The sequence below is a fragment of the Oncorhynchus mykiss genome, chromosome 9 (genome assembly GCF_057628025.1).
Source record: "Oncorhynchus mykiss isolate SJ-2025 chromosome 9, ASM5762802v1, whole genome shotgun sequence".
Lineage (NCBI taxonomy): Eukaryota > Metazoa > Chordata > Actinopteri > Salmoniformes > Salmonidae > Oncorhynchus > Oncorhynchus mykiss.
This window is the reverse complement of record NC_143030.1, coordinates 57727510-57739758: the sequence shown is the minus strand read 5'-3', so window position 1 is coordinate 57739758 and position 12249 is coordinate 57727510. Positions and strand designations below refer to the sequence as shown.

At 41.9% G+C, this 12249-nt stretch overlaps 1 protein-coding gene across 3 annotated transcripts; it reads left to right on the top strand.

The window, feature by feature from the left end:
- Positions 1-2590: 2590 nt before the first annotated feature.
- On the top strand, positions 2591-7971 carry LOC110532367 (SUZ RNA-binding domain-containing). Of its 3 annotated transcripts, none has more exons than XM_021616209.3 (4): positions 2591-2777; positions 3940-3989; positions 4216-4485; positions 4816-7971. In XM_021616209.3, the coding sequence occupies exons 2-4, from the start codon at positions 3943-3945 to the stop codon at positions 4922-4924; spliced, it is 426 nt and encodes a 141-aa protein (XP_021471884.1). In that variant the 5' UTR covers positions 2591-2777; positions 3940-3942; the 3' UTR covers positions 4925-7971. The 3 variants fall into 3 exon arrangements, with proteins under 3 accessions (XP_021471884.1, XP_021471885.1, XP_090040815.1); XM_021616210.3 differs by having other exon boundaries at positions 2765-3530; XM_090184689.1 differs by lacking the exon at positions 2591-2777 and having other exon boundaries at positions 3934-3989.
- The last annotated feature ends 4278 nt before the right edge of the window (positions 7972-12249 follow it).

Here is a 12249-nt window from a genome sequence, read left to right as displayed (position 1 = left end):
CAGTGGAACTGGACAAAGACACATATGAAATACCTGGTTGTATGGATACCATGCAATGGAGGTGGACGATAAAATCAACTAGTTTCCTTTACTAGATAAGATTGAATCAGATGTTCAGAGACAGAGAACTCTCCGTATTTCTATGTTCGGTAGGGTCAACATAATCCAAATGAATATATTTCCATGGTTAATATGCACTGCTCAAAAAAATAAAGGGAACACTAAAATAACACATCCTAGATCTGAATGAATTAAATTCTTATTGAATACTTTTTTCTTTACATAGTTGAATGTGCTGACAACAAAATCACACAAAAATGATCAATGGAAATCAAATGTATCAACCCATGGAGGTCTGGATTTGGAGTCACACTCAAAATTAAAGTGGAAAACCACACTACAGGCTGATCCAACTTTGATGTAATGTCCTTAAAACAAGTCAAAATGAGGCTCAGTAGTGTGTGTGGCCTCCACGTGCCTGTATGACCTCCCTACAACGCCTGGGCATGCTCCTGATGAGGTGGCGGATGGTCTCCTGAAGGATCTCCTCCCAGACCTGGACTAAAGCATCCACCAACTCCTGGACAGTCTGTGGTGCAACGTGGCATTGGTGGATGGAGTGAGACATGATGTCCCAGATGTGCTCAATTGGATTCAGGTCTGGGGAACGGGCGGGTCAGTCCATAGCATCAATGCCTTCCTCTTGCAGGAACTGCTGACACACTCCAGCCACATGAGGTCTAGCATTGTCTTGCATTAGGAGGAACCCAGGGCCAACCGTACCAGCATATGGTCTCACAAGGGGTCTGAGGATCTCATCTCGGTACCTAATGGCAGTCAGGCTACCTCTGGCGAGCACATGGAGGGCTGTGCGGCCCCCCAAAGAAATGCCACCACACACCATGACTGACCCACCGCCAAACCGGTCATGCTGGAGGATGTTGCAGGCAGCAGAACGTTCTCCACGGCGTCTCCAGACTCTGTCACGTCTGTCACGTGCTCAGTGTGAACCTGCTTTCATATGTGAAGAGCACAGGGCACCAGTGGCGAATTTGCCAATCTTGGTGTTCTCTGGCAAATGCCAAATGTTATGCACGGTGTTGGGCTGTAAGCACAACCCCCACCTGTGGACGTCGGGCCCTCATACCACCCTCATGGAGTCTGTTTCTGACCGTTTGAGCAGACACATGCACATTTGTGGCCTGCTGGAGGACATTTTGCAGGGCTCTTGCAGTGCTCCTCCTTGCACAAAGGCGAAGGTAGCGGTCCTGCTGCTGGGTTGTTGCCCTCCTACGGCCTCCTCCACGTCTCCTGATGTACTGGCCTATCTCCTGGTAGCGCCTCCATGCTCTGGACACTAGGCTGACAGACACAGCAAACCTTCTTGCCACAGCTCGCATTGATGTGCCATCCTGGATGAGCTGCACTACCTGAGCCACTTGTGTGGGTTGTAGACTCCGTCTCATGCTACCACTAGAGTGAAAGCACCGTCAGCATTCAAAAGTGACCAAAACATCAGCCAGGAAGCATAGGAACTGAGAAGTGGTCTGTGGTCCCCACCTTTATTGGGGGTGTCTTGCTAATTGCCTATAATTTCCACCTGTTGTCTATTCCATTTGCACAACAGCATGTGAAATTTATTGTCAATCAGTGTTGCTTCCTAAGTGGACAGTTTGATTTCACAGAAGTGTGATTGACTTGGAGTTACATTGTGTTGTTTAAGTGTTCCCTTTATTTTTTTGAGCAGTGTATATTGTAGGCCATCTAATAATTGGGTATGGTAAGCATATATTTGAACTCACATTTCACTATCTGACATAATGTTAAGCAACGTTTTGGGCTTTAAATTAGAGATTGACTATTTTTCATGGTTTTTCCATTTATAAACCTTACTGAACGAAGAGCCGTTTGAGAGCCAAATGAGTGGCTCTTTTAGTTGAATGAAACCAAATGATCCGGCTCACAGAAAATACTCAATGTCCATCGCTAGTGACGATCCAGATTTGGAGAGGTTTTAGTGATTTTGACATCCCCACCCTCATTTAAAAATATATACCTGACGTTACCAGTGAATCCTTTTTTTTAAACTAGAAACTAAATCTATTGAACACTTATTCTGTAATTGTTTACATGGTGAGGTGTCCTGGACTGATGTAAAACTATATCTTCACAACAAAATGCATACAACCATTGAAATATCTAAATTTGACATATTATTTTACTACAATGATTCCACAATTGAACGTCAGTATGTCATAAATCCCTTTATTTTATTAGGACACATTTTCTTACACAAATCAACATTTATGAAGAAAAATCGCTTTTTCTTACATTTTTATCTGATTTGGAAAACTTTTTAGAATCATTAAAACGTATACAAAACTAAATGTAAAAAAAAAATTATTCGCTACATCTGTATTTGATTTAATATAATGTGGATTTGTATTTTTTTTTTTTTCTTATCTTCCTTATTTATTTGTGTAATCCCTCTGGCTGTTCTGTGTCTTGTGTTTTGCATTTTACTGCTTAATAAATAATAATTTACACAAAAAAAAAGCAGAGGGAGAGGCATGGCAACTGTGAAACGTCATTTCGTAGGAACACAAACCTGTCTACGCGGTGCCCTGGCTGTGTTGGTTCGTAAAACAAGTGATGTCAGCGAGTGGGATAAGGGGCGGATCTGGCGTGCCCATGAACGAAACTCTTCAGCGTGTCTGAAAGAATGCAACATGGATGATGAAGTTTCCCAAAGTTGTGATTAAGTAGCGGACAGTGGGGTAAGAATATGCTACAATGGAGATCTGTGGGAGTTCGTATGCATTGGCTTTTTTTTTGGCTGAGGAAAGGATCACTTGACACATTTTTAGGCAGTCTGTATGACCAACGTTCGCTTAACTAGCTTAAGTTAGCTGGCTAACATTGATAGCTAGTAAAGTTAGCAAGCAATGCCAGAAATGAAAGACGAAGTGGGACAGATATTTTTAGACACAGCTAACTGGCTAATATTAAATTCGAGCCAGGGAACTGACACAGGAAATGCAATGATGGCCCAGTCGAACCAGCCACAACATTTAGCTAGCCTCTTCTTCGCGCCGGCAACCAGCATAGTTAGCTAGCTAACCAAAACTTCTAGCCATTCAGTCAGCAACCACTACAGATGTAGTATTTTTTGACCGATTGGCAACGGGTTGCCAGCTAGCTAACGTTAGCTAGCTACCGCAGCCATTTAACGCCACGTCGTTAGCCAATCAGTTAACGTTAGCTAGCCAGATACTGATATGTTCATATTGTTAGGCTAGCACCGTTAGCCAGCTAGATAACGCTACTAGTTACAAAAAATAACGCTACTAGTTAGCTAGCTAATGACATTACGTTAGCTAACGCCGGTTTGTTTGAACTAGCCAGTAACGTCGTTAGCTAATAACTGGCATGACGTTACGACAACTGAAAAGCAAGCCAAAGCTGTCCTTGGACCTGATGTGATGGAAGATTGCCCTGAATGTTCAAAATAGCTTGTTGAAACGCTTTAGGTAGCTTCACTTTAAAATCCAGATGTCTTGTATGGATAACGTTAGTTGTGTGTCCATTTATGAATGAATGCATATTTCATAAACATTTATACCGATTTATGTGCACCGATAGCTAGCGGTAATATTTGCATCTTGAAAACAAAATCATGGTGTCAATCAGGTTTCCATCTTCAACGTCAATTTACCAGCTACTAGCGATCCTATATTTCAGCCTTGCTATGGTTTTACTGCCAGTGTATAAATAACTTTGAAATTGAATCCAGCCACCCTCTACTCCCCCTTTCTACGTTGCTCTCCCAGGCTACCCCTTTTAAGTTGCATTTGGCTTAATGTTAGAATTTTTCATGCTGTATGAAATGTACAATTGCATTTTAATGACAGATCGTTCTGTTCTGTCCCCTTAATGCAGGAAATGGACAGAAGAATAGAAGGAAAGCTTAGGATCAGCCAGAAAGAGAAGTGAGTAAAGTGCTCAGTTCTGAAACACTGTTGGCCTTCCGGAGACACACTAGGCACTCACTCACACATTACTCATTAATCAAACAAGTCATGGAGCAAACATTTCTAATAATGAACAGGACTTTTGGAATATAGTCAATTAATTAATGGCATGTGCATTTCATAACCTCATTACTCAAAACATCTGCCTCCCAGCATTTTTACTAGTTTGTTGTTTTGCTCCCAGAGTGTCCAGTAATAACACTACACAGTCGCCATTGAAGACGGGCGTTGTGATCCAGGACGACTCCCCACACGCTGCGCCCCCGCCCCAGATCCGCATTCTGAAGCGGCCCTCCAGTAACGGGTCGTTAGGGTCGCCCCAGGGCCAGAACCGGCCTGTGCCACAGGTCAAGTCCCTGGCCCAGCGGGAGGCGGAGTATGCTGAGGCCAGGAAGAGAATACTGGGCAGTGCCAGCCCTGAAGAGTCGCCTCAGGAAAAGCCCAACACAGACCGGTAAATAAATAACTCACACCTACACCTGTTAGTGCTGGGCAACGTTGTGTCCACTGCACATCTACTATGTTACAGCTCTTAATCCCAAGTGTACTGTGTGTATTGTGTGTATACCTGTACATGTTTGGAACAGACACCATCATCTCTATGATTCTGTAAACAAAGTCTGGGAATCTTGTCACAGCTTTCTAATGGATCGTTATTGTATCTGCTCAATTTACAATAGATTTATTTTGTGCAAATAAAAAAAACAGCTTGGAAACCCAACTATTAACTAAAGCCTATTTTTGTAGTTACTATATCTGTTCTTGGCCTTCTCCCTACCTCCAGACCAGGGCGTACAAATTCTACCACACCTCCAGAGGACCGGTCAAACAATCATGCTGTCCGCCAACCAGCAGGCCCCGACGGCACTCAAGGCTTCTGCCAAAACAGATAAGTGGAAGAGGGGCAATCCTGCTATTGGGAGAGATGGAGAGGAAGATGAAATGTCTGGGCTCCAGGGGGTATCACAGGGTTTTAAAAAACATTTCCTTCTATTCCATGGTATGGGATCAGCTGTGAATCAGAATCCTCCCCTCTCATGGCTCCCACTGGTAATGTGTGGGATGAATTAGAGGCTCTGTAGGAAGCATGCTTTCTCCCCCTCTCCATCCCACCCCCACTGTTTAACACTGTGATAAAGGACATCTTCTGCCTACTGTGATGATCCCTTTAAGTACCCCACCCTACACCCACGTTGTCCAAGGAGTCCTCTCCTTCTCTTGTCATGGGAAACCTATGGGGCTATTGCTTCTGTGGCTAATTTGGTCATCAGCCATGGACACTTCCATATGGAAATACTGAGAGCAGAGGATGCTTAACAGAAGAGTAGTGACCGAAGCAAAGCAAAATGAGGGATGGTAGTACAGTGCCTTCAAAAGTATTCATACCACCTGACTTATTCCACATTTTGTTTTAAATATAGTTTTTTCTCATCTGTCTACACATGATACCCAATAATGACAAAGTGAAAACATGTCATTTCATAAGTATTAAATCAGTATTCACACCCCTGAGTCAATACTTTGTGGAAGCACCTTTGGCAGCGATTACAACTGTGTCTTTTTGCGTAAGTCTCTAAAAGCTTTCCGCACCTGGGTTGACAAAACATTTGCCCATTTAATTATTTTCAAAATTCTTCAAGCTCTGTCATTGCTAGACAACCATTTTCAGGTCTTGTCATAGATTTTCAAGTAGATTTCAATTGTGACTTGGCCACTCAGGAGCATTCACTGTCTTCTTGGTAAGCAACTCCAGTGTAGATTTGGCCTTATATTTTAGGTTATTGTCCTGCTGAAAGGTGAATTCATCTCTGTGTCTGGTGGAAAGCAGACAACCAGGTTTTCCTCTGGGATTTTGCCTGTACTTAGCTCCATTCCATACATTTTTTGTTGTTATCCTATAAAACTCCCCAGACATTAACCATTACAAGCATACCATCATATGATGCAGCCACCACTATGCTTGAAAATATGGGGAATGCTACTCAATAATGTATTGGATTTTTCCAAACATAACTTTGTCCTGAATACAAAAGTATTCATTGTTTTTTAAAATTCTGTACAGGTTTCCTTTTCACTCTCAATTAGGTTAGTATTGTGGAGTAACTACAGTGTTGTTGATCCATCCTCAGTTTTCTCCTATCACAGCCATTATACTCAGTAACTGTTTTAAAGTCACAATTGACATCATGGTGAAATTCCTGAGCGGGTTCCTTCCTCTCTGGCAACTGAGTTAGGAAGGCTGTCAATCTTTTTGTAGTGACTGGGTGTATTGATACACCATCCGAAGTGTAATTAACTTCACCATGCTCAAAGGGATATTCAATGTCTACTTTTTTTTTTACCCATCTACCAATGGGTAGCATTCTTTGCAAGGCATTGGAAAACCTTGGTCTTTGGTTGAATCTGTGTTTGAAATTCACTGATCAACTGCGGGGACCTCATAGATAATTGTATGTGGGGTACAGAGATGAGGTAGTCATTCAAATATCATGTTAAACACTTATTGCACACAGTGAGTCCATGCAACTTATGTGAGTTGTTTAGCAAATTGTTACTCCTGAACTTATTTAGGCTTGCCTTAAAGGGGTTGAATACTTATTGACTGACTCAACATTTCAGCTTTTCATTATTACATAACATAATTCCTATTTTACATTATGGGGTATTGTGTGTGTGTAGGCCAGTGGCAAATCTACATTTTAAATGTAGCTTCTAACACAACAAAATGTGGGGAAAAGTTGAGGGTTGTGAATACTTTTTGAAGGCACTATACCTGTTACCAGCTTCACCCAGCAATAATGCTAGAGATACCATTCAATTCCCCCTTACTCCACAGCCCTCATCTCATGTTTTTTGTTGTCAATGTTCCACTTATATTTTGATGATTGATGATCAAATCTGTACATTGCCATTAGTTTTCAATGGAGGGTGATGTGTGTAAGTTAAGTTCTGATAACTTCTGTTTACGGTTGTCTTTTTTTAAATTGAGCTTTTTCTGGCGTCTGTCCTGATTTCTATTTAAAATATTTAAATAAAACAGTACAACAAGACAAATGGAGATCAAATTGTGGATTTTGGTCCTTTTTGTTTAATATTTTCTGTATTTTTGTATGATGAGACGGTAGTGATGTCAGAGCAGTATTTTAATCAACCCCCATTTTAAATCATTCTGTTAATATTGGTTAGTTCAAACTCAACTGTAGAGGTGGTGCTGGCAGGACTTGGGGGGGTGTCATGGGAAATAAACGTACTGCTGTACCCTTTACTGCCCCTCCATATCTACTGTCAACTGTATGTTCATTTCTTCTATGTACTTCACTGAAGTAACTCAGGTGCTGATGAGACAGTCTTTGACATTTCAATCTTAGGGAGGGATTGAGTGCAAAAAAAGGTGATGTTCATAATAATACCTGAGTTAGCACCTACTTTCAAAACTGATAATGCTGCACCGATGTGTTCAACAAATGTATGTTTGGAATGAAAGGAATCTGAGACAGTCCAAGTCTGCCAGGTGGTTAGCCTCTGGCCCCTTCAGTATGCCATGGTATTTGAATGGAGGAATATCACTACGCTACTCCAAAGAACCCAGTGGAGTCCAGGACCCTCTTTAGCAGCCATGTTACTGCTTCAGATAGAAATGTGCAAAATGGACACTGTGGTAGTCACTTAACTATGAACCATCCATCTGGAGTGTTCGGTTACATTGCTTCCCCACTGACTTAAGTTTTCACCTGATGTCATATTAGTGAGGAGGTTTTGGTTGTGTAAACTGAATATGCTAAAGGTTAAACCCTGGATACTGTAAGGGATTCCTGAAAGTCTGTCTGCACCAACCCAACTAGCGGGGGGAGGCAGAGGATCAACATGGTTTGTGAAGCTCTGAGTGAGAACACAAAAAGGCCTGTAAATATTGATTGAATAAAAATGATTTGTAAAATAATCCACTGCTTGTCCTTCATATCTCAACTTGGCCATGAGACAGTTTAAAATTATATGGATTTCACCAGTGATACATTGTATATTCTCATACACATTTGTTGTACGAAGTCCATCGGAGTCCCCTATTGAACAAATCTTTATTTATGGGATCAAATTCGCTCTTTACTAAACATTTCAAGTTTCTCAATTCTCACAAATGAATGCAACCTGACAAGGTTATTTGACGTTTTATAGTCTAATATTGCTGGCTGCTACCAGTGGCACAGTATTGTACTTCACATTGCTGTTGAAAATTAAAATGTGTAAAACATACCTCAGAGTTTGCTCATTTGGCTCAGATCCCAGGCACTCTGGCCGGGGGAATAATATTGTCCAATGGGAGGGGAGGCTGATGCTAGCTCAGGCCAATGACTGCATTGGGGCGGGGCTAGTGGTTGGGCTAGGAGGGCGAGTCTGACAGGAGGACTTCTAGGCGCTTGTACTGCTTATTGGACGGTTGCCTCCCTTGTAGCAGACGCAGACAGACCAAGGCATGCGGTACTATCAGTATCTAGAGGAGAGCCAGTGGGACATAGTAACACACAGTCAATCCTAAAATTAGTTTACCTCAAAGAAGGAAGGATGCTTTTAACAATATTGGAACATGGCCCTAGAGTTGGCTCTGCATACAGTACCTCCAATAGGAAGCAGATGACGAAGATGAGTGTGGCTACACTTTTTTTGTAACTGATTTGCAAGACACGTCAGTACAACATTACCAAACCCAACAAATAATGTGATACATTACATGGCCAAAAGTTTCGATAACTGTTTAAATCTTTCTAGGACAAGGGGACTTTTATCAATATATTCACCTGTATTTACCATGTCTACTTTGATGCTAATCAGCATTTTAGAATCTGAGAGTAAATAAAGCTGAATATATTGATAAAAGTCAGCTTGTCCGAGAGGAATTTACATGATTATCAAAATGTAAACTTTGACAGCCCTTATTTTAAGCGTTTCTAAAATCCCCTATAGGAAATATGAATGGTGGGAAAACGATTGGAACCATTTCCCCGTTGACCGCTAGGTTTTATTGGTATTATGACACCTCCATTGTGGGGCTCTATGAAAGGTGCTATACAATTCAAGTTGATCATAATCACTATTAATCAATGGTCCTTACCAGTACTGGGTGGTGGTGATCTGCAGAGTGGACACCTGGCCCAGGATGAGCAGCAGGGTGTGCAGCATCAGGCTAGCTAGGACCGGCAGCGCCAGAAGTCTGGTGTGGGGCCGCTAGGGGCACAGCTCAATGCTGGGTCCCCCTTTCCCTATAATGATTGCCAGCAGCATCACCAGGAAAGAACAGGAACTGCAGGTTGACCAGGTTAGTCTTCTCCTGAAAGGGGCACACAAAATGGCGGAGAGTCAACACGTGCTATAGGTGAGTGAGGGTAAAATTAAATTCCAAAGCATTCTTCTGATCCAGACAAATTGAATGTTAGATATCGACAAGAAGTAAGTTAAAACTTGTCATGAGGAAGTGTGCACCGTAAACCCCTCCAAAACATTGCACACATTATCTGTCATATCTCCTGCCTTTATTTCATTCCATAGGTAAATAAACTGTAGGCTTGGCTTAGCAACCACTGTAGAACTCAGTGTAGAGGATGAGTAAAGACGAGAACTTGGATGAGACTATACAATACTTAAAGAGACTGAACGATGTCACCAGAGAATACCGGTCCTCCATGTGAGACAGGAAGAATCACCCTTGTCAAAAATAATTACAACAGCACATATTTTTTCTATGACATTACAGTACTCGGTACTGTTGGATGTCAGGTGTCCTTACCGTGTACAGCTGATGTTGTCTGACTTGGAGGTGAAGGGAGAGTCCACAGAAGCATCATCCTCAGACAGACACACTTACATCTGCGGCCCTCAAGGCTCCGCAGTCATTGAGCCCGTCTCCCCATATGCCCACACTGTAGCTACACAGGGAGGGAGATGGGGAGTGGGTGAGACCTTAGGCCTGTACCCTTTTCACACTACTGAGCTGTGCCAAAGTGAACTGAGCCAATCAATGGAAGAATCTGCCCTTCGTCTGTCCTTTCATGTACCTCCATTCGCTACAGAGTTTCTTTGTCTTTCTCCTTTTCCATACTTTCAATCAATGTCATTCTAGTCCCGTCTCCTCCTCTGGGGCCTAATTTATAAACCATGCGTACATACAAAACACCCTAAAACATGCGTGTGGCAGTTTTCACACAAAATGTGCCTTTATAAAAACTCAATTTGAGGTTAGAATTTGCTCACCATCTCGCAAACTTTAGACCATGCGTATCCACAGTTTCTAGTGCTTGAAGTATTGCAAGCAGGCAAGTAGCCTAGTATTTTGTGCAAATGGGGGATAAGATGGACACGTTTGTTCATAACAAATTGATAAGATGAAATTGTTTGCCATTAGTGAGAAGAGAGAACAGCAATTTTGTTTCTTTGCATTCTAGAATAATTAGAAATAGGCATCCTTTTCCTAGGTTAGATTAGAATCATTGCAGAATAAATTCCTCACCTGTTCTGTGATGGTTTTATACTCACAAGGTATCCTATAGACCCGCAACAAGTTAGGATACCATTCTTCCTGTCTTTCATTTAATTGGACCAACTTCACAGTAGTCAATAGATAAGCTATTTCAAGTATTTGTGAATGTCATCTGATCCAGAGCACAGTTTATTAACAGTAGAACAGACCATGTTTGGGCTACAAAGACAGAGAGATGCTATTCATACCAGTGACCATGATGGTATGAAGATGTGCCAATATGAGGGTAGTTATGACCTCAGCACTCACCGGCTTGACCAGATTGTTCATTACCAGCAGACCGCAGGGACTGCATGTCTATCTCTAACTCCCCCCTGTGGACACAAACACATCTCCATCAACACCTAGTAAATGTGATAGTTCACAATCGGCGCTACAGGTAGAGGTTTAGAAGAGGTCATGGAGGACTTGGGTAGTAGCTAGGAGGGACATAAAGAACATAAAATGTGGTTCAATGGTGAAACGTTGTTCAATGGTGCTCAAGTCAGTCTGCCCATCCAGAGGTTTGTAGCTGAGAGGTAGCACCCTGAAGCCTTCACTTGCAAAAGTATGCAGGGTGTTTGAGAATTGTGTAGGCACTGCAAGACATGGTTTAAAAGAAAGACAATAGAGCTAAACAATAATCAAAGAAGACGAGCTTAAAACACCTCACAAAATTCATTTGAACAAGTGTTAATGCTAATCTTATCGCAACTTATTCTTTCTGTAAAATATCTATAACTTACTTCATGGCTCTCTTTATCTCTCCTCTCTCTTTGTCTTTCTCCCGTACTGCTTTCTTTCAGGCAGAGCCTGGCCATCATCTCGGGCCCTCTTTGATAAAGGCGAGGGATGGCTGTCCCCCGGGGGCCACCGTCACCACACTCATCTGCTGGAGGGATGAGAAGGGCAACAGCGCAAGAGGGCCATAGCCTCATGAATGGATTGATAGAACATGACAGAAGAAAAACATGGTTAAACTTCCCATGAATCCATCATAACAGTGTTATAAATATGTCATAAACAGGCATGACAACTGGAAGTCAGTTTATGACAACAGCCTTAACCCTTATTTATTTCTTAACTTTTGTTGTTGAACAAACTCTTATTCAAATGCAGGCTATATAGTCCATACTGTATGGGCTTCCGTAGAAATGTGCTTGCCAGTCGTATAGATAGTGACAAGGATTTTTTTGTTCTTAGGTTCCTCTCAGAATTATTAATTTATAGCATCTCTGCCCAGATCGGCATTTCCCAGACTCAATTCTGGGCACCCCAAGAGGTTCATATTTTGGGTTTTGCCCTAGCACTACACAGCTGATTCAAATAATCAACTCATCATCAATCTTTGATTATTTGAATCAGCTGTGTTGTGCTAGGGCAAAAAAACTAAACGTGCCCTCCTTGGGGTCCCCATGACCGAGTCTGGGAAATACTGATCTGAGTAAAGGGGTTCCAATGACATAAACATAGCAGAGATTCTATAAATTATGAATTAATAATTCTGAGAGGAACCCAAGAACAAAGAAATCCTTGCCACTATCTATACGACTCGCAAACTGAAGTCTGACGAGCAAAACAAGTACCCCATACTAGAGAGAGCGCTAGCTTATCTTTATCTTCTATTTTGCCTGTGACATCTAAGCACATTTCTACGGAAGCCCATACAGTATGGGCTATATAGCCTGCTTTTGAATAAGAGTTTGTTCA

What these genes read in the sequence shown, in the direction of transcription:
- LOC110532367 (XM_090184689.1), top strand. Translation starts at nt 3,934, where the DNA reads ATGCAGGAAATGGACAGAAGAATAGAAGGAAAGCTTAGGATCAGCCAG. An exon ending in AGGATCAGCCAGAAAGAGAA is followed by an intron (nt 3,990 to 4,215) that starts GTGAGTAAAGTG and finishes TTTTGCTCCCAG; the next exon opens with AGTGTCCAGTAATAACACTA. An exon ending in GAAAAGCCCAACACAGACCG is followed by an intron (nt 4,486 to 4,815) that starts GTAAATAAATAA and finishes CCCTACCTCCAG; the next exon opens with ACCAGGGCGTACAAATTCTA.